We start from the raw sequence: 26,811 nt of genomic DNA, 5'->3' as shown, positions 1-26,811 counted from the left end.
GTTGGTTACGCTAGTCTCACCATAAATAATGACAAAAACTCACTTCTACATCTCATTCAATGCTTATCGATTGTCACACGTTTAGATTGAAAGGAATAATTTTAAGGTTTCATACAGTTTCTGTCTTCGATTCGTCTTGCAGTTCCAAAGTTTTAATTACAATTCACGATGGTCATTAAAATAATTTCATGAAAACTAAATAGAACGAAGAATATTCACGTTAAAAACACATGTTGATTGATGAAAAAGGTATCATCTAATTGCTAGATGGATTAAGCAGGTTTAGAGTTCGCCAAAATTTTGGAAAACGAACTGAGCAATGTATGTGTGTCTACATATGTGTGAAAAATAAAGATGCGCGAATCTCAAAGAAAGCTGGACTGATTTTGATCAAACTAGTTGCAAATGAAAGGTCTTCCAGGAAGTATGAACACTATTGTTTTTGTTTTTGGATCTGATGATTACTTTCGCCATATCCCAATAGTTGAGGTTTTGAACGAAGGACGATGAGAGTTTTTTTTAAAGATATTTTTATTCAGGCCTATTTGCGTACAAGCTTTACGTGGCTGAATCAGCCGATTTTTTAAATAAAAATTTTTTTGAAGTGGATCTCGTTGTCACTCTTTTTCTAGGAGGAGAAGAGCTTCCATTTCTCTCCTGCGAGGGTTGAGGGGCACTTTGTTCGTGGCTCGTCTCGTCATCCATTGCCTCATTGGTTGTATTGTTGTTGGAGTCTGTCTTCGTTTCGTTTTCCTTGTTGTTCGTAGTCTTGAGCTCGTTGCTAGTTGCTTTAGATGCGCCTTGTTGTACATTGGTTGCAGTTGCTTGTTGGTTTGATGGTGAAACATGAGTACTGCGCTCACTAGTTTTCGTTGTTGAACGGTTGACCTTGTCTTTGGTTGAAGATGTCTTTTTCGCAGTTTCAGTGCAAGGTTTACCGTAGTGTGCAGGTTGTTCACAAAACTGACATGTAACCAGCTGATTTTCATGGGTAATCAACGTTTTACACGGACGTGTCCCACCTTGATCACAAATGATGCAAGATGGAATTGCCTTATGTAGTTGCATACGCACAACTCACACGCCATTCCGGATGCCGGGGAAAAAAATCCGCCATACTTCCCTTTCGATGGAAAGGATTTCACCGTATTGCGATATATTCTCCCGAACGAACATATCGGTGGCCTGCGGGGGAAGGTCATGCACGCGTACTTCTATTGCATTGTCCACCATGTGCACAGGGATTTTGTATTTAATGTTGTCACACTCAACGCTGTGCACCTCGTTGTTAACCGAAGTGAATGCAAGTGCATCGCTTTCACGTTTAAACATAATGTACACATAGTTAGACGCCTTGTTGAATTGAATCTCACTTACATTATTAGCGTCTAGATGCATTCGTTCTTTAGGTAAGATTTCAATTTCATTTGCAGTTGGTCTAACTTTGCAACGCTTGACATCTATACAAACTGAGTTCGGTCTTGCAGGCCAAGTTTCTGGCTTTGTTAAATCGTATTTGACCATTCCGTACACTCTATTGTTCACTGGCGTATTGTCTTTGTTTCTGTTGTTTCGACCGTAAACGATTTTCGACTGTGTCGGGTGAGATGCGAGCACGAACTGACGATGAGAGTTCATCGAAGTTTTCGAAGTTATTCGACTGTTAGAATCGTGTTACTTGGGTGAATCGACTTACATTGTTGCCCATCATTACAAGCTGTGATTGGCTCCTGAAAACATAGATCAACCCGAATAAATTTTTAATGGTATATTATTGAAATACTTAAACGATGTTGCCTGTTATGTTAATTTTGTTATGGTAACTGTTGGCCCCATGTAGTGAAACCCATGTGCTAGGTCTGTGATAAAAATTGCAAAGATTACACAACAATTGTTCCAATGTAATGTGACTTTATTTCGGATCTTCTTGCAAATTTTTTTTTTGTGGGTACAGAGATTGATCAGAAAGGGTTTTTTTTGTGTCTTCTTGTCATTCGAACCGTCGCAATAAGTACTGGACTAGCAGGTGCAATCTGGGCACACACACACTTTGCGTCGGGTTGCTCGGAAATGCTCGCTTCGATAAAAACTCGATGAAGTCGTTACGGCCTACTTGGTTACGGCTCCACTATTACGACCTTCTGCGAATGTTTCTAGCTAGATGGAGCAATTATCGTATATGATTTATGTTTAGGGTGAAAAAGTGTATCCCTTTTGATTTTACTACAGATAGAAGTTGTAAAGTTTAATTTTTTAAATTTACTGTTTGCGCGCTTCAAGGAAAAACCTTCTGATAGCGAGAGTACATCTGTTTCGGATTATACTTCTATATATAGTACTTTTACTTGATTTGTGTTGCTTGTTTTTTTCACACGTTTTTGTTTGTTTTACTTTTACTAAACAATTTGTGATGGCAGAATATACAAATTTGGAGTCACTACTCTATGAAGCCAACTATTCAAATGGAAATTGATAGAGACGCTTAAAATAAGATAGAAGAAGAGTTTGATAATATATCTTTTTTTTTTGCTTGAATTTGTTCGTATATTTTCTCTTTCCAAAGATTTTTTTTTGGTTTTATGTGTTCAAAGATGAATCAGTCGTTTATATCGTAGAACTTTTGTGATAGTGGGTGTGCGTTTTCATTTTCTCCAACCCCAAACGGGTTGAGTTTGTTAAGTCATTATACAATGATTCTACCTGTTTGAGGGAAGGACGAGGATTGGGAAAGTAGCTGGTTAGCAATTGGGTAGTTGGTGTACTGAGGGTGGGTATAGCTTCATCCTATTTACAGATTTTATTGCATTATTGGAAAACTTTTCAATCTGCTGGCTCTTACTGTACATCATAACATAAAAATCCCATAAATTTGATATGATTTTTATCTACTCTTGCTTCGTCCTCTTCCGGTGAACTGATTCCGATGTGATGGCTTTCCAGTTTGCTGCCCGTTCAAAATTGATTACGGGAACTTTTCCCATGTTTCCGATATTGTTTAAGAGGTTTTCCGGCTGACTAGCTTTTATCTAACTGGACCACCATCGACAGACTCGAACGTATCCAAGAATAACCCAAGAATCTGACTAGTGAGATTTAGTGAAGAATCTTATCGGTTGAATGACTCGTTCTGTAAATAGGACTAGCTGTCTGGTGATAGAAGAAGTATTTTTCAAACTTTTAACAAATTTCAACTCATCTTCAGCCGCGCTGGACAATTGAAATTGCAAAGTCGAATCTCCCTCGTGAATTCCGTTATATTTCCATAATAGCAAATTGGAAATTTCTCCACTAACAGTATCAATTAATTTGGGGCTGCTGGTTTTCGGATGCTTGGCCAGGAAGGAAGGTTCCCGCTTGGTATTGCTTGGAATAGCTGCCGTTGATAACGGGAAAAATTCGCTTGCTTTGATTTTTACGGACGCTTTTATTTTCTCTGTTCTAAGTAGCATTTACTTGGAAGTTTGTAGATTCCGGCGTTCAAGGCAAAATTATGCAAGAAAAGTTATTCAGATCTGTGCACATCGGAAGTTAATTAAATTAATTAAAATTATGATAACTATAACAGGTTCCTCGACTGCTAGCAGCACTCCATTCGGGTGAAGTGGAGGAATCCGATTACGCTATTAAGATCAAGCAGAGAAGTAATTTTTCCCCCCATTTGCACTTTGAATTCTTGTTGCTTTTTGCTCAAATCAGTTGTTTAGCACTTCACCCGAGGGTGGTATGCGATTGTGGAATGAAAGTTTTTGTAGCCAATTGTATAGCACAGGGAAAAGGGAAGCTGAAACTAACAACAGTACATTTATGCATTTCGCGATAACTGCATACCACCCTTCTTTAGCCCATTGAAAGTATACAGTAAAAGTTTAGCAGTTTATCAAAAAATACCAGCTCATCGGAGTTCTGTTCTACTTTTTCTCGGAGAAGTTGGATTATTTGTCCAATTCAAGTCCCAATTGTTTCACGATTCGTCTGCACGATATTCTATTTTCAGCAAAGAAAACTTAACATTCGCTAACTTTACTCATTCCACTAACTTTGTTATATATGCTCTTTTACCACGGTTAATTTTCAATGAGACAATTTCTACTTAGCTTTTCTTTTGATTTACACATTTGATCATTACTGACTTGATTGAAACATGTAGATGTGAATTTGTTTTGTATTCGAAACACAATCATGTTGATCATTCTTTTTGTTACATTGTATCCGCACGGTACAACAATATCCTTGAATTAACTTTTTATTTTTTTGATCCGCTGTTGGACCCAGTAAGGATGAACCTACTTAGGATATGTGGAGTATCAAATTCGGATAAAACAAATGTCAACAATTGTTCGGGAGTAATGACAGGTAATACAAAATGGGTTCAACTATCACAATCAGTTACAGAACATTTCTTCGCAGTATGTCGCCTTCGGATTGGGATATGTTAAACATTACCGCATACATGGATGTGTTATTGTGGTGTTTCTTCAATATAATATTTTTTCTATCAATTCAACCGAAACGCAACTACCATTGATAACAAATAACTGGACCTCACTCACAAGTGAAGTCTGAAATATCAAACATAACACTACTGGAGAATAACACAAACAAAACAATTGAACGGTTCGGAGAAGAAAACAAGCAGTTCGCTAAGGTGTATTTACATGGTTTGCGATCAAGTTTCTTTTAGTGTATTATGTCCACAATAATACTTTTCTTGTTTTTTGTGTGATATAAGTTTACTGTGTCTTACGCCAACGAGTGAACTTTGGCGGACAGACAGTTGTGCAGGACAAAAACAACCGGTTTCGGGCAGCACTCCATGTCCAGTTCCTAGAGGGACGGAATAAAAAGTAATGAATTAGACGTCAAACGAAAAAAGGAGATTATGGGTTACAGAGAGTAGTCGGACTTACAATTTCCGCACCATCTTCGCAACCGGAAAAGTCCAGGAACAGTAGTTTGTTACCGTCGTCCGCCGAGCCTTTGAGCTTGTCGAATGCGAATGACCAGATCGGTTTGGAACCGGTGCTACCGAGAGCGCTGTCTAGCAGGGTAAATCCTCGGTCCACGTGGACGATTAATTGACATGGGCGGCCCTGAAAGAGGCGGAATGGAGTGATAAGCATTGTGGAATTCGAATGATTTTTGGTTTCGGTTGAGTACAAAGACATAGTTGCTGGAGTTGAAAAAATCACGATATGGACAAAATAGCAAGCATAAACGCTACAGGAATAGTTCCTCGTAAGCCTTACAGATTCTCTATCGAGTTGGCATATGTTTTGACGTAGGACTACCCCTTTGTTTTCTGTGCCAGTTAATAAGATTTTTTCAAGAAACAGCTCTGCAAACAGGGATTATTTCACCGTCGAAACAATCGCATAATTTGTCAATTGCAAGTTAATATCGTATACATTTAGTGAAGTGAACACGTAGAAAGCATTTGTGAAAAGTATTGATTCACTAGCTGACCCGTCGAACGTTATCTCGCCCAAAATAGTTTTCTTGAATTCTGTGTTAATTTTCAAATGGGCGAATAAGCGGGCGAGACTTTGTTTATAATTTCTTTTATTAAATACTAAGCCGTTCTCTACTTTACGGGATTAAAATAATGAATTCTTATTCAAATCGATTTTGCGAATTTTCAACGGCTGGCATCGCGACTTGGTCGCCATTGCAAGTGCAGACGCAATAGGACATTTCAAACTGAAAGTCAAATCGTTGGAGGTCGTCATGGAGGGAAAATGTTCTACACCGAAACCTCCATTTACGAACTAAACGGGGGTTCGTAAAAAGAGGTAGTTCGTAAAAAAAGTTTACGTTATTTGGGATTTGGTTCGTAAAAAAAGTTTACGTTATTTGGAGTTTACTTCGAAAAAAAAGTTTTGTGTAATGAATGTGCAAACCGCCCATCATATGGTTATTTTTGAAACGGATGTGAAGAGTAAGTGCAAAAAAATCAAGTTTGCGCTCGTTTCAAAATCTAAGATGGCGGCTTCCGGTGTCTTGATATTTCTTGAAAACCCTTACAATATAGGTATTTCCGGAACGGGATTGATGAGTAGATGCCGGAAAACGATGTTTGAGGTGGTTCTGAAATTCAAGATGGCAACTTCCGGTCTTTTGATTTGGTGTATAGGTACCAAAAAAGAAAGATGTTTGTGATCGTTTTGAAATCTAATTCTCTCCGAAAATGCCCATATTGTAAGGGTTTTCAAGGTATATCAAGAAACCGGAAGTCGCGATCTTGAATTTCAGAATCATCTCAAACATCGTTTTCCGACATCTGCTTATCAATCCAGTTCCGGAAATATCTATATTGTAAGGGTTTTCAAGAAATATCAAGAAACCGGAAGTAGCCATCTTGAATTTCAGAACCACCTCAAACATCGTTTTTCGAAATCTACTCTTTAAATCCGTTCCAAAAATACCCATACTGTAGTAGTTTCCATGGAAGATAAATGAGCCGGAAATCGCTTTCGATGTATGTCAAAACCTCTTTTTACGAAGTAGGTTTGTAAAAGAAGTTTACGTTATTTGGGATTTGGTTCGTAAAAAAAGATTACGTTATTTGGGATTGGTTCGTAAAAAGAGTTACGTAAAAAAGAGCTAACGTATAAAAAGTGTTCGTAAACGGAGGTATGGGTGTATTTATTTCCCTTTGAGAGTCCTTCACCGCTAGTCTGGTGGCATAACAAAGTCATGCCCAATCGATGTTAGGCAGCGCGACAAACACAGGATCAATTTCCTATTAGAAATTCAACAATGATATGATTAATTTCTTCTGAACATTCGGAAATTCAAGTGATGGTTGCATTCAATATACTGTACTTTGACTTGTACATGAACAATGAATTTATTTAAATATATTGCAATCGAATCAATCAGTCCAGCAATAACATCATTTTGCGGATTACTCGGCCTACAATAAACGAATTTATATAAGGGACCTGACTTTCAAATCTTACAAATAATGGTTTTAAGTGTTTTGCTACTTTTACAGATAGGATTATTTGCAATACGAAGCTATCGAAAAAAATTGAGTTGAATTTAAAAATAGTTCTGTGATTGCGTTACACATTGTTTGTTACCGGATTTACCAGGTAGCATGTGGTTATAATATATTGTTAAATCGATGATCACCAACCAGAAGTTTGTATTGAAAAAGTTAACACAATATTGAAGGCGAGAACTGGGACCAGCAACAATTTTTGTTTCGTTCTGACCTTTCAAATTTTTATATTCTTCACAAAAATATTAAGTACAGTCTAAATCCATAAAAAGAAATCATTCTTGGCATTTATATCTACAAAAAACTAGTTTTTTGCGGTACTATAAATTAATTCACATGAAAGATAAATTCAAGTAAAACCTCTTTGTGTTGATATAATTGCTTTTGTAGCACAGTTCATCCATTGGTTCATTTAATAATTTGCTGATTTGTTGACTGGTAGACGATATTATAACTTTCTCTCCTGTCGACACTGGTTTCAATACAACATTTATGCGGTTAGGGCATGTTTAGGAGTGTTCTTATTCTAGATGTATAATTTATGTCTCAGATTGAGAATTTAAATCTGGATATTATAATAAAAGCAACTGACAGTCCCAGCATCGTTTTATTTGTGTTTAAATAATAGAAAAAATAGAACGGCAACGTATATCGTATAGCGTTTTAAGTATGACAGTAGAACTGTTCGAATAAATAAACCTAAAACGGGTGGTTAGGTTTCAGATCTACAGGGTGATTTTTTAAAAGCTTGAGAACTTTTTTAAACAATAAAACGCATAAAATTTGCAAAATCTCATCGGTTCTTTATTTTAAACGTTAGATTGGTACATGACATTTACTTTTTGAAGATAATTTCATTTAAATGTTGACCGCGGCTGCGTCTTAGGTGGTCCATTCGGAAAGTCCAATTTTGGGCAACTTTTTCGAGCATTTCGGCCGGAATAGCCCGAATTTCTTCGGAAATGTTGTCTTCCAAAGCTGGAATAGTTACTGGCTTATTTCTGTAGACTTTAGACTTGACGTAGCCCCACAAAAAATAGTCTAAAGGCGTCAAATCGCATGATCTTGGTGGCCAACTTACCGGTCCATTTCTTGAGATGAATTGTTCTCCGAAGTTTTCCCTCAAAATGGCCATAGAATCGCGAGCTGTGTGGCATGTAGCGCCATCTTGTTGAAACCACATGTCAACCAAGTTCAGTTCTTCCATTTTTGGCAACAAAAAGTTTGTTAGCATCGAACGATAGCGATCGCCATTCACTGTAACGTTGCGTCCAACAGCATCTTTGAAAAAATACGGTCCAATGATTCCACCAGCGTACAAACCACACCAAACAGTGCATTTTTCGGGATGCATGGGCAGTTCTTGAACGGCTTCTGGTTGCTCTTCACTCCAAATGCGGCAATTTTGCTTATTTACGTAGCCATTCAACCAGAAATGAGCCTCATCGCTGAACAAAATTTGTCGATAAAAAAGCGGACTTTCCGAATGGACCACCTAAGACGCAGCCGCGGTCAACGTTTAAATGAAATTATCTTCAAAAAGTAAATGTCATGTACCAATCTAACGTTTAAAATAAAGAACCGATGAGATTTTGCAAATTTTATGCGTTTTATTGTTTAAAAAAGTTCTCAAGCTCTTAAAAAATCACCCTGTATGTTAGAACTGAAATTGAAACAAATGTATCTCCGTTTTTTCAGTTTTAGTTCTATTATAGATCTCCCGTATGGATTTACTCGTGGCATTCCACTATCAAGTCATTTGGCAAACAATGATTTTGATACTCTACTAAGCACGTGTTTCTGCATGTTTTGGTCCCGGAAATGTAATGATGTAAGTGACGTAACCGACATTTTTTATCGCTCAATTTTCTCGGAGATGACTGAACGGATTTTAGCAAACATAGACTCGTTTGAGAGCTATTTATGAGTCATTTATAAAGTTTTAAGATTATCTGGCGGATATTTCTGATTCCGGAGATATAATGGTATAAGTGACGTCATAGCCGATGAAACATGTTAAGCCCAGGTGGGTAATTTTTCGTACCAGGGAGAACGACCCACTATTTTGAAGTATCAGTCGATTTTTAAATAATATTTTGTTTCGATATAACTTTGCATGAGACGCGTAAATTCGAAGCTTGAAGCGTTTTCGATATTTTGATATTTTGAGCATTAAAGGGTTGAATACAATATCAAATTACAAAATTTCTACCAATATTTCTTTGGAATATTAAGTTAGCAGTCTTTTAGGTTCCGTATAAACTTATTTGTGTTTGCAAATTTTCGAAATTATTTTTTTGAGAATTTTGGTTACCCTGATCGTTTAGTTGGTTGGGGTTGATGGTGAAAGATCTCTCGCATGAATCGAAAGCAATGTCTTGGTATTACATTCTCTCTGTAGAATTTGGCTTTTCTGTTTCAACAGACTTCGCAGCCGATTCTTAGCATACATAATCATTCCATGGCTAGTATTACGATCCTACTAAAACTATGAATTCTTCCAGGTAGGGGTCGGGGCTCGAACATATGACAACTGGTTTATAAGACCAGCGGCGTATGCATTGAACCGCAAACCCGGGCGAATCGAACGGCGCACAAAACAAATCCAGCCGCTGATGTGCATAGCACATTGTTAAAAAAGTCCCGGGACCGACTGAGATGACGTTTGTAATGTCAAACTATCATCATCGTTCAGAAGACAAGTGTTTTCACGTCAATCACACCACAAACATTAAACTTACCAACATATACTTATACTTACTTTTTACGTTACTTTTTGAAACTTAAAAATAACGAATGCCGTTTATTGATAAAACATTACTTAATATATGGAAAAACCGGGCAAGTCCAGCAATGGTTTAAGAAGTGTTACCCACACTCAGATTAAAAACAAAGATTTTAACGTGACCAAATTGAGCAGTCATCCGGAAAAAATGTGAGCAAGTTTTGATAATCGTGATGGATGAACACAAAATCAAAGTCCGACTGAACTGGAAGTGCTTTTACGATCGTATGCGAAAATCTGGGCATGAAAAAAATCTTTTCCAAATAAGTGCCTCGTTCGCGCTCAATCTATCAAAAGTAACAACGCATCAACAATCCAGAGAGTTGGTCGGCACTGTTTAGTCTCAATAAAAAGGATTTCTTGCGTTTGTATGAAACAGTGGACGAAACATGGATCTATCTTTATTCTCCGAAGTTGTTTCAACATTTAGACGGGGAAAACGCAACAGGTAGCTGCAACAAGTATGGCGTCAGTTTTTAGATGCTCGAGGTATAATTAACGTCGACTATCTTGAAAAGGAAGTAACAACAAAAGTTTTTAGTTATTAATGCGCTAGGAGTTATTAATGCCTTTGAAGTATGGAATCGTAAAAACGGCCTCATATGAAGCAGAAAAAATCATCTTTAACCAAGACAATGCACCGTGCCACAAGTCAATGAAAATAATGGACAAATTGAATGTATTGGGCACCGATCTGTTTCTTCACCCACCATATTCTCAATAACCTAGCCCCCAACGACTACTTGTCATTTGATGATAATATAAGAATGCTGTCGCAAGTAGAAACTGACAACTTCTGGTAACTTTTCTTTTACCGGTTTGTATAGTAAATGGTAAAAGACCTTTTTTGGTACTTTCCGGCATACCAGAGACTCGAGTGATTTGCATGAATGAGATGCTTAAACTCGACCCCTTTGGTTGAAGGTAAAAGTTAAGTCACTAAAAGATTTCTGCTTTCTCAAATGACCATTGTCACACCTCACCTTTTTGTTGTATATCTTTACATCCTTGCTCTACCTTGAGTACTAGCATTTTATAATTCTGATTTTATTTATTATTCTCAGTCACAATAAAACTAACCCACTTTTGGAATTTTCGGGTGGATAGCAGGGCTTGTATTGTGAATCCTCAAACGAACGAAGCAACAAAAAATATCTGCTGTGAACACTTTGCTTAACATAGCTGAATGAGAGACCTATATTAGAGAGACACTGGATGCGTGAGAGTATATGCTACTGAGCAGACCAATTCCCCTTGCCAAGTAAACTGTCTGTGCTCTCAGTCTCAGTTAACACATGAACTAAGCAATCCATGACAATGTAATGGAATGAAGGGTTCGCTCTCGTTAGTATTGTACGAGAAAGAAGACCTTGCCTCGTGGTGTGCTACAAGACGCGAAGCAAAGTCATATAGGCAATGTTTACGGTTTATTTTTAAAAAGTAGGTTTACAGAAATCATTTTTAACATAATGTTCGCATTCCAAGACCAAATTTGATCGCATTTCAAACATACTTTAAACATTTTATAGCAGAAGTTTTGCATTTGAGCCCATTTTCAAAACGATCAATTTGTTTCTTGGCAGTTTACACTGTGTATATATCCTAGAAACACTAAAAGCAATGTTCTTTAAATTAACATTCATCGGAACTAAAAGTTATGAAACTAGTTTCCTCATAGGCATCTACAATATGAGAACCATTCATCAAATGCTAACCTCATGAAGCATAGGTCTCAGCAAGCGGGCATATTCATGAACTAATGAACCAACGAAGCAGCTCTCCTGGCTTGGGTTGCGCTGTGAATTCTACCTGACATACGAATGTGTGTGAATAGCACAGATGGTGAAACCCTTTCGTTCATATTCGTTGGTTCAATTTGCAAGCCCTGGTGGGTAGTACTACCCATCGTACCCACCTCTTTCACCGGCCCTGAGTGACGTAACCGCAAAAACTCTCGTTTTCTTATCGCTCAATTTTTTTTTAAGATGACTGAACCGATTTCAAAAAGTTTAGACTTTATGAAATTATTAGGTCGTTAGTCAGAAATCAGTACTAAATGGTTCAAATGGCGCGTTCCCCATGTTGTGTCTCTTAGGAATCGTGATTGTACTGCTTCAATTCTATTGATCAAAACGCTGGCGTTAGGATACCAAATATGAACTGAGGCTTGAAGGGTAGACCGTACTTACGCGTAATATAATGCTCGCAGCCAGTATGGATCAGTACACTGTTTGGCGATCCTCATAGTGAAACCTAGGTTTCTATTTGCCTGAGCTATTATATGTGAGTAATGATGTCTGAAGGAGAGCTGAGAATCAAACAGCACACCAAGATCTTTGAAAACTGTTACTCTTTCAAATGTTTCCCCAGAAACAATGTAGTTCCAGACTATCACGTGTGAAAGAAATTACAGAGCATTTGGACACACTTATGTATAGTTAAGAGGTTGAGATTGCACCATTCACAAAAATTATTTAGGTGCTTTTGTGGTTCCATGCAATCAGTAGTCGACAAGGCACAACAAGAAACAGTTTTAAGTCATCCGCGTACATAAGTCTGCATACTGGTAGAATGACAAAACAAATGTCATTAAAAAATAATGAAAACAGTAATGGTCGGACGAATTGCTTCCTCGAGGAATGCCTGATTCATTAATGAAGTTGTGTGACTCGACATTTCCCAGCTTCACTGATAAAACTCGGCCTGCGAGGTATGATTTAGGTCACTAAGAGAAACTAGACGATGCACCTAAACGCTCAAGTTTCGCTATCAAGAGCGTATGATCTACACGGTCAAACGCAGCTTCAGGATCATATATATTGTATCTATCTGTGATCCAGTTTCAATGTTCCTAATAACAAAATTGGGTCAAGTTAGTGATTGTAGATTTGCCTGGATAAAAACCATACTGATTATTAAAGATATTAAGTCTTTGTTTCACGGAATAAAACGTTCCCCACTAAAATCTGCAGCAGCTTTGATCCAGAGCAGAGAGAAGTTATACCTCGGTAATTTGCAATATTTTGTCTGGGAACATATAAGATTTTTTCCAGCACGCAGGAAACCGTGACTGCGACAATGATTGGTAGAAGAATAATTTGAGGGGCGCACACAATGCTCTTGAACATCTCTTCAATACTATAGACGAGATTCCAGCAACTAATATGACCTACAAATAATATGAACGACGTAACCGTTAAAATGCACTTTTCACATTTAGAAGGGCTGTGCAATCACCGTGCTAACCGACTTTTGATCCGAGACCGGGGACGTTCAAAGCTTTCATTCGAATCTAAGTTTGTGAAAATCGGTTCGTCCATCTACGAGAAAAGTTAGTGACAATATTTGTCACACACACAGACATTTGTTCAGTTCGTCGAGCTCGGTCGAATGGTATATGATTGTCTTAATTGATTTAAAATAAAGACAAATGAAATATCTCATTTTTAAAACAACGGATAAATTCATTTCCCCGCGTTTAAACCCGAAAGTGTACTTCTTGAAGAAAGATTGATTCATGATACTCAGAACTGAGTTCCCAAAAAAACTTGTTGACTTTATTAGCTACTAAGCATAAAAGCGTTTGTGTAGGTGTATCTACCAGGCAAATTATTCGAATTGGTTCGTGTACTGTCCGATCTCACCACCGCTCGTTCGGACATAACTAAAGCAAAGAAACTTAGCTTAGAATAGACCGGCCAAACGAGGCATTCACAGGTTGGTGGGACGGCACCACATCAATTATCCAGGAAACATAAAAACAAAAAAAGTAATATGATTTATTCGAAATTACCCTTTCGGTTAAATTACCCTTTCGGCGAAACAACCCTTATGGCAAAACGACTTTCGGCGAAATGTCATTCGGCGAAATGATTCGCTCCTATAAAAATGTATTTACTTGTTAAATTAGAACAACTTCGCACAAACTTAGTTTTATTGGATTCTGAGATGATTATGACTTTAATTGGTTTAGTTTTCGATACAAATACACCGAAAAAAAAATCAGTTTTGACAAAGAAAAGTTTTTTCAAATAACTTTTTTTTCTTTAAAACTGTTCAACTAGAATTTTCTACGGTAGGTAGGGAACATAATTACTTATATTGCAACTAAATTTCATCCATATCAAAGATGTTTTTTTTTTGTAAATCGACTTTAAATGTTTTAAAATCGATTTTTTATAGTTTGGGAGACGATGAAGAATTTAGTATTTTTATGCAAAACTTGACTAATTTTGTGAACAAGGATTTATCATTTTAAGACTAAAAATCTCATTCTTGACTTGAACAAAATCGGTAATTTTTTTTACCCTTTTCAAAAGACAGTCTAGATCATTTTTAGAAAAAATAAAGTATGCAAAGTGGCTGAAAAAATAAAGTATGCAAAGTGGAGACATGGAAACGATTCATTTCGTTGAAGATAGCTTCTCTGTAATCGTAGTTTTTTTGTTTTGATTATAGAGGTTCTAACCTTAAGGTCATTCGCCTCTTCGGGTCAGAAAAACTTTCTGATTCTATGTGCGGGGTTGGGAATCGAACCCAGGTGGACTGCGTTAAAATGCATCGACTTACTCATTACGCCATATCCGTCCCCAAGTAATCGTAGCATGGTAGTCTGAATTCCGAAGCTGTCTTGTCTGTTGCGATCATGATGGATTTAAGTCCACTGGAGATGCGTGGAAAATTGTTGTACGCCAAAATGGGAAATCCGAGGCAGTCTTATTGTGCTTTTTTCCTTTATTTGGTGTTACGCAATAAAAAGTCCCATTGTTTATAGGATTTAGCATCATGCCACTACGTTCAATTGGCTCATGATGAAGCAGAAGCTCAGAAAGATCAGGAAGAAAGTATTGGATGTAGAAGAAATGCTAGAGAAATTGATTAAAAGGAAGAAAAGGGTACCGAATACCACTGTGTATGCATTTATGGGTGGCGTTAAGTAAAAGTGTCGAGTCTTTTACCAAGCAACCATTAATTATTGACACACAATTTGTAAACTGAGTTTAATATAAGCAAAAAAAATTGCCCTCAAAGTTTTGGTTTTTTTCCCACAGAAATATAAGATTTTTTAGTTATTGAATACTGTTGTAATTATTTCGTAATCGCTCGTTAATTCCATCAGATCTAGTATGACTGTGAAGGTTTGAGTCGAGTTCGTCAATTGAAAGGTTAGGTGCGGATATTTTTCAAACTTACCTGATACATGCACCGGAATGAAAACTCACGCTGATTGATAATCGCATTATGGCAGCCTTGGACCAGAATTCGGGCCCACGTCGCCATATCCCGATTCGTCTCAGCACGTAACCAGTGGCTCATGATTCCCCGAACTGTTCCACAGCGGACGCAGAATACACTGGATTGGGTGCTCTGTTGAGTGGAAGAAATACCCGGCTAGTTATAAGATTTTAGAAAACTTATTGGTTTCAAGAATTTTCGCTCGTTGGGAGCGATCGAAGATACTTACTGAGTTCGATCCAACTGTGGAAGTATTTCCAGCACCGGCCAAACGTGTCGTCACCAGCGGGCTGCTTTCAAATGGTCTGCTCCAAGCTTCCACCGACCAAGGAGCGCTTTCGTATAATCTGCGAAAAAGTGCAGAAAGATGTTCATGTATTAGCAACGGATTTCAGTGTTCTTTGCTTGTGGCATTATATTGCATTAAACTGTAGAATAACTTTGACTAGAATGAATATATTGAAACACGACACACCTCTGACCCAAATTACAACAGCCTGTCATCTAAAATGAATTCATCTACCAGGATCGGATGCGACCGGGCAATTCTCTTCAATCTATGCACGAAACTCGGGTTCCACCTCCATGTATTTCATGCCACCATAAACAGTTCGATTTGAATTTGAGATTGTCTCTGAGTAGTGCTTTAAATTCAGTTTTCCCGATCGTAAGGAGAAACCGAAACACTCGGGCCGAGATTCGTATTTAACAGCTCGCAGTCAGGTACTGTCTGTCCGGCGGTCCAAGTGTGCTGTATAATCAAATATGCAAATAAGTTGACACCCTCCTTTTCCAGGCTATCAAAATGAAAGTGGTATCTTATAAGCCACACTCGGGGCAAATAGCACAAATCGGATTTTCCCTGCTAAATGGAATGTTGCCACGTTCGAGAGTTCGGGTTTGGATAGTCGAATCAACACTGGCAGTGATTTTCTCAACTAGATCCTTTCTCGAGAATGAAAGGATTGGTGTCGGCAGTCGGAGAGTAATTGAATATTACCAATTCATTTACGAATTGTGACGGAAGTTTCTATTGTTCGATTAATTTTTTTAAAGCCTATTCCAGAGGTCATTCTGGATTGCTTGTTTTCAATTTGTACTGCTAAAACTGACATTTCACGTTTTCCATTCGCTCTAATAAGACGATTATCCAGCCGAGTGCTCAGCGATTTGCATCGTATAGCGTTGACATCGGTTGAAAACCACCAGTAAATGGCAACATAATATAATTTGGTGTGGTTTAATGGTAATGCTCAACCGAAGTGTATCAGAAAAGGGAGAAAAAATCAGTGTGATAGTTCACAATACCATAACCTTTTAAATAAATCCATTTATCGGATTTTTGTGGCACAATAATATAAAAATAATTTAATTGATGAAACGCCATTGAGGTTATTTTAACCGAATTAATGTGGAAAATGTTTGGTTGGATTGAATCACTTTACGGGGTTATTCATTTAGATTGAACGATGTGGGATGTTAAATCGTACCAGAAGCGTCAAAGCGTTTCTAGGTACACTACACAACCAAACACATTAATGTTATAATAATATCGTTTTTCTTCAATTTTTGTTCATGGCCACGGTTCAAGTGTTTAGGAAGATTCAAAACATTTTGGACGTGTTCAGTTTTGTTTTTCAATGAAGTTATGTTCAGTTGTAGGACATAATCTCAAACAATTCAAAATTAAATTTTTCTGAATTTAATTCTGTTTCGCAACACCGAGTATCAAAGACGCGTGTTTTTCTTTCTCGTACCCCAGCCGACGGTTTTGATTTTGTAAGCGACATTTCATTTCTGCGTTAGGTTTTCAGTCATAATTTTTAAAGCTCATAACTCCGTGATCTGTAGAAGAATTTACATAATCTAACTACCAATAAATTCGATTTTTTTTAACTTAAACATGTATTGCAACAACATTGAAATGTTTCAATAGTACACTATTGAAAAACCTGGCTGATTTGACCCATGTCAGCACCAGCCAATCAGAACGCGTTATGAGGAAGAGAACAAAATATCTGCTGCTATACAACTGTATCGGTATAAATGATGCACATTCAACTTTTTCCCATTAGTTTCTGTGCAACGGTTGTCGAAGTTAGACATACGGGAAAGCAACACCGAAGGTCTCACGCTTTTGGAATGAAGCGAGCAGCAGAGCTGTATAAAGAAGCTGAACACTTTTTAACGGTGATTTACGTTTCCAGTCGTTAGAGCTTCATTGGAGCGCTGAGTTTGAAAACACCTACTGGTTCCCTTTATAATCGATTGTTTCATCTTACTTGGAATCCAATTGGAAATCATAATAAATTCCGAGTCAATTTTCGGACGAGTTAACCGAGTGTACACGCCAACAGTTATCTCAGATCCCGTAGATCATGGCAATTCAAGGCACTTTTCAGTCTCACAAATCATCATTAGTAATTTTCTCCATTACTTATCAAAAGCATCGGCTTCTTCAAAATGGAAGTTGAAAAACCGTCACTAACACATTCATTAACTACAGGCAACGCTCACACGCAATGCAAAAATGGAAGTATTGCTGTGGATGTCTTTTCTAAATATGCCCTGTGAACAGAAAGAATTTCCTCACACTGCTAAAAATCGACACTTGTTAAAAATGTTTTTAAAACATATTTCATGTTTCTAGGCGCATTAAGAAATCAGGCATTTGTACTTTAATAGTTTAGAGCATAAACATGAATTGTGTCGTCATAGGACACGTGCGAGTGTCGTCACATTTAATTCTTAACTCTGGACATGTTGAAATCGAATGCTTTGACATAAATCAATGTCACTATATGCATGTTTGAAGTGTCGCCTTATTGATGTATATATGTTTTCTAAATCTAAGGAGTGTATCAAAAATAAGCTATCCACATACATTTGTGTTGTACCCATGTATTTGTGATGGTTTTTTATGCTCAGATCGCAGCATGCTGTGCGTTTGGCTGTCAGCTTTCGATTCTTTACTTGGTTGTGCGTATTGAAAAGGAAGTGGAAATTAAAGTTCTGGACACATGGCTAAGTGAGAAGGGTATTACTATGCGAAAATTGGCGAAGCAGTTTGGAATTAATCATGCCAGTGTTAAAAACATAATTAATAAGTTTGGGGAACATTATTCCTAGGATGAGCTACCAGGAAGAGGCAGAAAACCCGGTTCTACCAACCCGAAACTGAACCAGAAAGTTGTATCTCTAATCATGAAGAACAAATCAATGTCAATACATGATTTTACCAAAATAGCAGGAACGAGTGTCGGAATGGTCCAGCGTATCAAGAGGCGAACTCACCTAAAGACCTATAAGAAGCAGAAAATCTCGGAACAAAGTGTAAAACAGAAGAAGCAAGCAGCAACAAGGGCCCGGAAATTGTATTCGCGTCTTTTGCAGGGTCCGGATGCATACGTTTTGATGGACGATGAGACTTATGTAAAAGAGGACTCAAAAACCCTTCCAGGTCCACAATACTTTACTGTCGTCGTTGGGGAGGATGTGAGCGATGCGGATAGGTCGATTCAAGTGGAGAAACTCGGTCGAAAGGTACATGTATGGCAAGCAATATGTTCCTGTGGTTTGAAGTCAACCATTGCTTACACTACCGGAACTATAAATGCAGAAATCTATCGATCTGAGTGTTTCCAGAAGAGATTGCTGCCTTTATATAAGAAGCATAGTACACCTCCACTGTTTTGGCTGGATTTTACGTCGGCTCACTATGCCAAAACCACTCTCAATTGGCTTGCGGAAAAGGGTATACATTTCGTTGAGAAAAATATCAATCCACCAAATTGGCCTCAGCTTCGACCCATCGTGCGTTACTGGGCAATCGTGAAGAGGCTCTTCAAGAAGACTGGTTAGGCAGCTGGGAACATGCAGGAGTTCAAAAAAAATTGGGCTCAAGCGTCCAAAAAATGCGATGCAACACTTGTCCGGAACATGATGAAGAGCGTTCGATCAAAAGTTCGAAAACTCGTGAAGGAATAACTTAAATTTCATCCGGTTTTCTTTATGCTCAAGTTTAACCTCGTACAATAAAGGATCAATTTTAAGTATGAATAAAATATCGTTTTTTATCATAATTTGAAGGAAAAATTTGTGGGAAGCTTATTTTCGATACACTACTTATACATATAAAAATGAAGAGATCATTCTTTGTAATCGTATTTACATGATTCTTTTTTTTGTTTGAACAGTTTGTTTTGTATGGACAATGGAATTTTCCGTTGTAAAAGTCACCAATGCTTGCTAGATCTACGATTGGTGTTTGGTGCGCAACGAGTTGCATAAGTGTTTGACCGTCGAAGAAAAGAATACTAGATCGTTGAAAAAATCGTTTGGCGCGCAGCGAGTAGTTTTGTGTGGAGATTTCACATGCATACTTGATCCATTCTTCATTTCAAGCCACGTGCTTAATTGTGTATCAAAATTATTGCTTGCCAAATGACTCAATGACGGAATGCGTATGACTGTTCTTAAAATGCCACTGTAGGCAGGAGAAAAAGTTCTGATATTTACCAGTTGATGAATTGTGTTCAATGGAGTCAGATGAATAGTATTGGTCATCGCGGGCGCGAGTTTAACAATTCATAAAATTTTTGAATGAATCAATAAAAAGATTTTGCTGTAGAAGCGTTAAGGCCAAACTAAGAAATTTTCCTTGCATTTTGCTTTCTAATGATTTCGATTAGACTAAGCGCACATAATAAGTGGCAATTAGATTAATGTTCATAACGGAACGAGACTACCATTTTATATTTAATATTATGTGGAGAATGTTCCAACTGATAAGATCAATACCAATTTAAAATTTAGGCGTCGCCTCTCCAAGCAACCAAAAGTTCCACATTATCTAAAAAATATTCACTTTATTACAGATCTCAGGTACGCGTGGCACTTTATGGCAACTTGAACATACAGAACAAGTTCTGAGAAAACTTTCTCGCTGCATAAAATCTGTACAAGAAACTGCTTCAAAGTTTTTTGTGATGCGTCGGGTGAACATTCAAGTATGAGTAATTCCTTAAAAACGGGTTGTTCAGAATGTTGTTTAAACCAAATCTTATTTTTACGAACTTTTACTTACTTGAGCTAAATACAATCTGTAAACATATCTCAATCTACCGAATGAATAACTCTTGAAGACAAACTCTTCAATATTGTGTTAGGTTTATCAATACAAAATTCTGGTCAGTGAGCTTTTTTATCGATTATCGAAGGCAAGAATCACATCTGGAAGAGAAAACGTTGCACCTTATATCCTTTATATCGAAGCCATTAGAGAGGAATCTCTGTTCAGTGATTTGATTCAAAGGATGAGATAATAATCTGTACATTTGTTCAATTTTTACTTAACAGAAGTATTTCACATTTTCACATTAATTTTTGGTGATATTTCGTTTTGAGCTAAAGCGAATGTGTGTCGAATTCCGTTGATTGTAGGTTAAGTATTCAGAAAAATAATGGAGAGACTTAGCCGGTTGACAATTCTGCTGTCCGAAAACATAAATTTGAATAAATATATTTTGGGCGAGACGAAGTTCGACGGGTCAGCTAGTAATCTTTATATTCTCTGACAGTATTAAGTGTCAAACATATAAATAAAATGACTGCAAGAATCCTTATGATAATGATAGGATTGAATCTGGCTTTGAACTACAAATTCTATTCAAATATAGAAATATATTTAAATTTTATATTCAAATAAATAGTCGGTGATGTTTTTTTTTAAACCGCATCAGCAAGAGATTGTTCCTTGTCTACTCTTGTGTGTTCATTATACTAAACATTTTCCACAATCACCTCTCAACTTTGCAATTGAAATGAAATCGGAACTTATCAAATATCGGTTATTACCAAGAAATAAATGAAAATGTTTGTGATCGCTACACAACATTCGGAAATGGAATTAAACCTGATTGCTAATGCCTTTTTTTAGAAAAGAACTACTTGATTTTTTGGTGTGACTCAGATTTGTTTGTTGGTTTTTTTTTTCAGGTCATTGAATTGTGGATAACCAAACAACATCAGTCTGTTCATGTACGACAAGGGTTCAATTGACGTAAACGAAAAGAATGTTTATATTGAATGTTTAATGCATAGATCTTATAAAATAAGTCCTATATTTATCAAATTATTAGTGACTTAATATCTAACCGATGACATTTCATTCACTAAACCTCATGCATTCTAGATGAAATTTGAAATCTGATAAATTCGATTGTTTTCTCCATCAGTTAACGGGTATTTGTCTGACAAAAGGTAAGTATCTAGGCAATTGAATAAAGACTGTCCCAGAAAGTATGGACGCACTTTGATTTCGCTGTAAATAATTCACAAGTGTTAGATATTCAAATTTTATTCGATATACTGATAATATTAGACTACAACAACAGAATATTATTCTCAACATTTGCTACTGAGCCATTGTAGACTAGCTGGTGCACCTTCTTGCGAACGTTTCTCATTAAATTCCGTACAGACTTCTTGGCGACAAGTTTTGACACTTTTTTCCAATCTTTTTCGAACTGTTGAATGGTTTCGGGTGCCGAGACATTTTTGATAGTATACCTTTCTACCGTTGATTTCGAGTAGTGGCAAGAAGCAAAATCTAGCCAGAATACAGGATCCTTGTGGCTTCGAATCATGGGTAGAAGTCGTTTTTGTAAACATTACTTGATGCATATTTCGCTGTTCATTGAAGCAGTGGTGATAAAGGGTTTCAAAATCATACCGCAGCTACAAATTGCTTGCCAGATCATAGCTTTCTTACCAAATTTTTCGACTTCAATCGATGTCTCGGACTGGTTTAACAATTGCTTTTCTCGCACCGTATAATATTGCGGTCCCGGTTTGACACATCCCGAACTTCTTTTGCTCGAACGCCTTCAGTATACAGTATACTGAGGGTTAGCAGGACCTTTTTTTCGACCCGTTTTCGGTTTATCATCAAAGGTGCTATCCTTTGGTCGAGACTAATGGCTTCCTTTCAGATACACAATTCGGCTTCCGCAGGGGCAAAGGAACGAACGATTGTCTTGCGCTGCTCTCAACCGAAATTCAAATGGCATTTGCTCGTAAAGAACAAATGGCGTCAGATTTCCTAGACATCAAGGGGGCTTTTGATTCAGTTTCCATAAACATCCTATCAGAGAAGTTGCATCAGCATGGTCTTTCACCAATTTTGAATAACTTTTTGTATAATCTGTTGTCCGAGAAATACATGTATTTCACGCATGGTGATTTGTCGACAATACGATTCAGTTACATGGGTCTTCCTCAGGGCTCATGCTTAAGCCCCCTATTATACAATTTTTACGTAAACAACATTGATGAATGTATCAACACATCTTGCACGCTAAGACAACTTGCCGACGACAGCGTTGTGTCTATTATAGGACCCAAAGCTGCCGATCTCCAAGGACCATTGCAAGATACCCTCGACAACTTGTCGACATGGGCTCTTCAAATGGGTATCGAGTTCTCTACGGAGAAAACTGAGCTGGTTGTATTTTCAAGGAAGCGAGAACCAGCACAATTACAGCTTCAACTAGGGGGTGAAACCATAGCTCAGATCTTCACATTTAAATATCTCGGGGTCTGGTTCGACTCCAAAGGCACCTGGGGATGTCACATTAGATATCTGAAACGAAAATGCCAACAGAGAATCAACTTTCTTCGTACAATAACCGGATCGTGGTGGGGTGCCCACCCAGGAGACCTGATAAGGCTGTATCAAACAACGATATTGTCCGTAATGGAATATGGATGCTTCTGCTTCCGATCCGCCGCGAACACCCATTTTATTAAACTGGAAAGAATTCAGTATCGTTGTTTACGTTGCCTTAGGTTGCATGCAGTCGACTCATACGATGAGTCTTGAAGTACTGGCGGGCGTCTTACCGTTGAAAAATCGATTCTGGGATCTCTCATATCGATTGCTAATCCGATGCGACATCCTGAATCCGATGGTTATTGAAAACTTCGAAAGGCTTGTCGAGCTCAATTCTCAAACCCGTTTTATGTCCTTGTATTTTGATTACATGGCTCAGAATATTAATCCTTCTTCGTTTGTTTCCAACCGTGCTCATTTCTTGGATACTTCTGATTCTACTGTGTTTTTCGACACATCCATGAGAGAAGAAATTCGTGGAATTCCGGATCACGTGCGCCCTCAAGTGGCCCCAAATATTTTTTATAATAAATTTAGAACAGTCAACTGTGAAAAGGTGTTTTACACTGACGGATCAAACATCAACGAGTCCACAGGCTTCGGCATCTTCAATCAAAACATCACCGCTTCTTACAAACTCAGTGATCCTGCTTCAGTTTACGTCGCAGAATTAGCTGCTATTCAGTACACCCTCGAGATCATTGAAACCTTGCCCAAAGACCATTACTTCATTGTCACGGACAGTCTAAGCTCAATAGAAGCTCTCCGGGCAATGAAGCTAGGAAAGTATCCCCCATATTTCCTGGGGAAAATACGGGAACATTTGAGAACTTTATCTGAACGGTCTTATTTAATATCGTTAGTCTGGGTCCCTTCGCATTGTTCCATTCCGGGCAATGAAAAGGCAGACTCATTGGCTAAAGTGGGCGCATTGGAAGGTGATATTTATGAAAGACCAATCTGCTTCAATGAATTTTTCAGTATTTCTCGTCAGAAAACTCTCGAAAGTTGGCAAACTTCATGGACGAATGACGAACTGGGACGATGGCTACACTCCATTATCCCTAAGGTATCGACGAAACCTTGGTTCAAGGGGATGAACGTGAGTCGTGATTTCATTCGCGTTATGTCACGGCTCATGTCAAATCACTATACATTCAACTCACATCTCCGGCGTATTGGGCTCGTGGAGAGCAGTCTCTGCACCTGTGGCGACGGTTATCAGGACATCGAGCATGTCGTGTGGTCGTGCGTAGAGTATCGTGACGCCAGGTCGGAGCTTCTGGAATCCCTTAGGGCCCGAGGTAGACCGCCTGAGGTTCCGGTTCGGGATGTGTTGGCGAGTCGGGATAGTTCCTATATGCTTCTAATTTACCAATACCTTAAACACATTAATATACAAGTGTGATCCGTTGTATTTGGCATAGAAGGTTTTCCTTACTCTTTTCGAGACTAAGAATACTCTTCACCTATAGGTTCGACACTAACATCCGCCCGATTCTCCCAATCCCCCGTCTGTCTACCATCTTTATCGATACTAACAAGATCTTTTTGCTGTTACTAACTTTTCGCTCCCCTTTCCCCAGTCTCTTCACCATCTCGATGTCAACGAACTAAATATTTGTAGTTATTAGTTATTTCGTTCCCATACCCCTCTTTAACAATCCGTTTTCCACAACAATTACTCTCTGTTTTTTTTTTCTTCATACCATTCGGCAACATCACCATCATTGCCACGGAAAGCCGCTCCAGTCGATGATTCACATGCGGGCCACCCGCCAGGTCTTTGCAGCCTGGGGGTGTTTTCCGCGGACCCACTGAAGGATGCAGCAATTTTTGATACATTTTCACGTCACCTGGCTGATTCCAAGAACGGAGGACCACTCCTGTCGATAACTAGCACGCGGGCCACTGACCGACGGGGGTGTCTTCCGTGGACCCATACGGACAAGCATACGGCCACTACCATTGAGTAGCAACGTCACCAGTAAAACATGAGAGGCCAGCACCTACACAATTCTTATTATTACAAAATGCATTTGGCATCATAGAGCTAACGCATTGTGCCTTAATAAATATATTTTATGAAAAAAAAGGTGCTATCCTCACCGAACTTCCTGATTGCATTTCGCACGGCTTTTTCACTTACTAATGAAAACGAATAAACAACTGCACAAGTGGTTAGAGAAGAGTGTAAACAACAGGACGCAGCCCTAAAAATTGATAGATTCTGAACCATTGCGAAATGGCAGCGGTTTTTGGTTGCGTCCATATTTTCTGGGACAGTCTTTGTTGAGTATAATGATCGGGAATATATCATCTTTTTCGATGATAAAAGTCGAGTGTTATATCTATAGGTTATAATATGAATTCATTTAAATAAGATTTGAAGGGATTTACACTTGCAATTTGAATGTCGTGCCATGTGCGGCGAAATTAAGTGTGAAAAAGAATTTCAACGAGCCATTTTTTTTCGTATTCACGACAATCCGGTTATGTCTCTGACATTACCCACTCGCCTTTTTTTCACATTTTGATGAAGATATGAACTTTTATTTGTCAATGAATTTCTCAAGTTTCTTATCGTACACACCACAATCAATTAGCAGCAGCTCTATTATCTCTTGTTCCCTTCAATTAGTCTCCAACCACTGTGGCTACCGTTGTAATAGCGGATAATTTAATTATGTATTCTGCTGTGATACCCGACGTTGGCGGTTTCGTGTTCCGAGGAGTTCAATTGAAACAATAGAATTACTACGAAAAGCAAAGGACCAATTTGTCATGTGGACTGGTGAGCACGGAAGACGAGGTATAATCTTGCTGCTTTCCACCGGGAAGATGTATCGTGGGCCTATAATTAATTAGCTGAAATGTGTTTGTTGTTGCGATCAAATTCTGCTAGTGCATCGAAAACTACCATGTTTCAATGTTATTCGGTTGATAATCACAAAGTCAACGTTTCGTGAAAATGTTTGGTTGCCCCAGTTTTCGGAATTGGTCTCACTACGTGGTTTTATCGGGAGAAGTTTCAAACAAGAACTATACTCATACTCTCCAGTTGTGTATACGTTTGGAATCAGTCCATGTATTTAAACGAATTCTCAAAGGTATTGCACATGAACAGGACATTCGAACCGAATTACACACCGAAACAAGAAGGCAAATATGCTCTCTGCAGGACCAATTTGAAAACCTCCAAAACCTTGTTGGCGGAAGCGAGTCAAATGTAGAACCGACCAAACCGCGTACAGTTTTCCGTAAGCGATACCGTTGTGGCAAAAGTTCTGTGCTCTTCGGTGGCTGTACTTCAGTTGAAGTTGGGACCAACGTTCCGCTTCTCATTTATGGGGTATTAGCTTGAAAAAGTGAATTTTGCTCTCTGTCTGTCTGTGCAGTAACCGAGTTAGGGAATGTAGGGTGAAGTGTTACATTATGCCCCCCTTAAGAAAACATTGAGATATTTCTAAATGTATTGATTTATTTTCTTTGAGAATATGGATATTTCATTGCAGTACGGTTTAAAATCGATTCAAAATAATGTTTTACAGATTCATATTAACAAATATTAAAACAAAATCTAGCATTGGGAGGATTGAAAATGTCGCTTACCGATTGCAATTAGTTGATTACACAAATAATTTCTGATGAAAATAATATTTCTTCTTCTGCTTTTTTCTATTTTGACATTTCATAGAAGCAAAGTATTGGCATAACATTCATTTTGGGGAATTTGGCCTTTCTGTTTCAACAGACTTCGCAGCCGATTCTTAGGTACAGAATCATTGCATGGCTAGTACTACGATCTTACTGACACTATGAATCCTTACAGGTCGGGATTTTGACATTTCAAGCGGCATAATTTAAACCGAGGATGCACAGATAAAAATATTTACATCTTTTTTCATGCACATATTTGGAGCAGAGAATTGAATAGTTACTTCTCAGAGTTTTTTTTCAATATGCATTAAAAGCAAAACTAAGCGTAAATTGAAATATGCTATGATATTCATTGAAAAATCACACTTTTACATAGATGATGATGTTCAATCAAATTTTTTATTCAACTGATGTCTATTTCATAGTATCATTGATTTACGTGTCGTGTAAATGTCA

General features: G+C 37.9%; 1 protein-coding gene across 3 annotated transcripts in view; it reads right to left on the bottom strand.

The window, feature by feature from the left end:
• Positions 1-1,891: 1,891 nt before the first annotated feature.
• LOC131437272 (beta-1-syntrophin) overlaps positions 1,892-26,811 on the bottom strand; it is a 442,836-nt gene continuing 417,916 nt past the window's right edge. For 2 of the 3 annotated variants that reach the window (XM_058606511.1, XM_058606509.1), the window contains 4 exons: positions 15,253-15,370; positions 14,982-15,179; positions 4,908-5,090; positions 1,892-4,824 (listed from right to left, as the gene is read on the bottom strand). In XM_058606511.1, coding sequence (XP_058462494.1) covers positions 4,741-4,824; positions 4,908-5,090; positions 14,982-15,179; positions 15,253-15,370 — 583 coding nt within the window. In that variant the 3' untranslated portion in view covers positions 1,892-4,740. The remainder of the gene's footprint in view (positions 4,825-4,907; positions 5,091-14,981; positions 15,180-15,252; positions 15,371-26,811) is intronic. The other variant, XM_058606512.1, reaches the window with a different exon arrangement.

Source organism: Malaya genurostris, chromosome 3 (genome assembly GCF_030247185.1).
Source record: "Malaya genurostris strain Urasoe2022 chromosome 3, Malgen_1.1, whole genome shotgun sequence".
In the NCBI taxonomy this organism is placed as follows: Eukaryota; Metazoa; Arthropoda; class Insecta; order Diptera; family Culicidae; genus Malaya; species Malaya genurostris.
The sequence above is the reverse complement of the archived record's forward strand: the minus strand, read 5'-3'. Positions and strand labels throughout refer to the sequence as shown.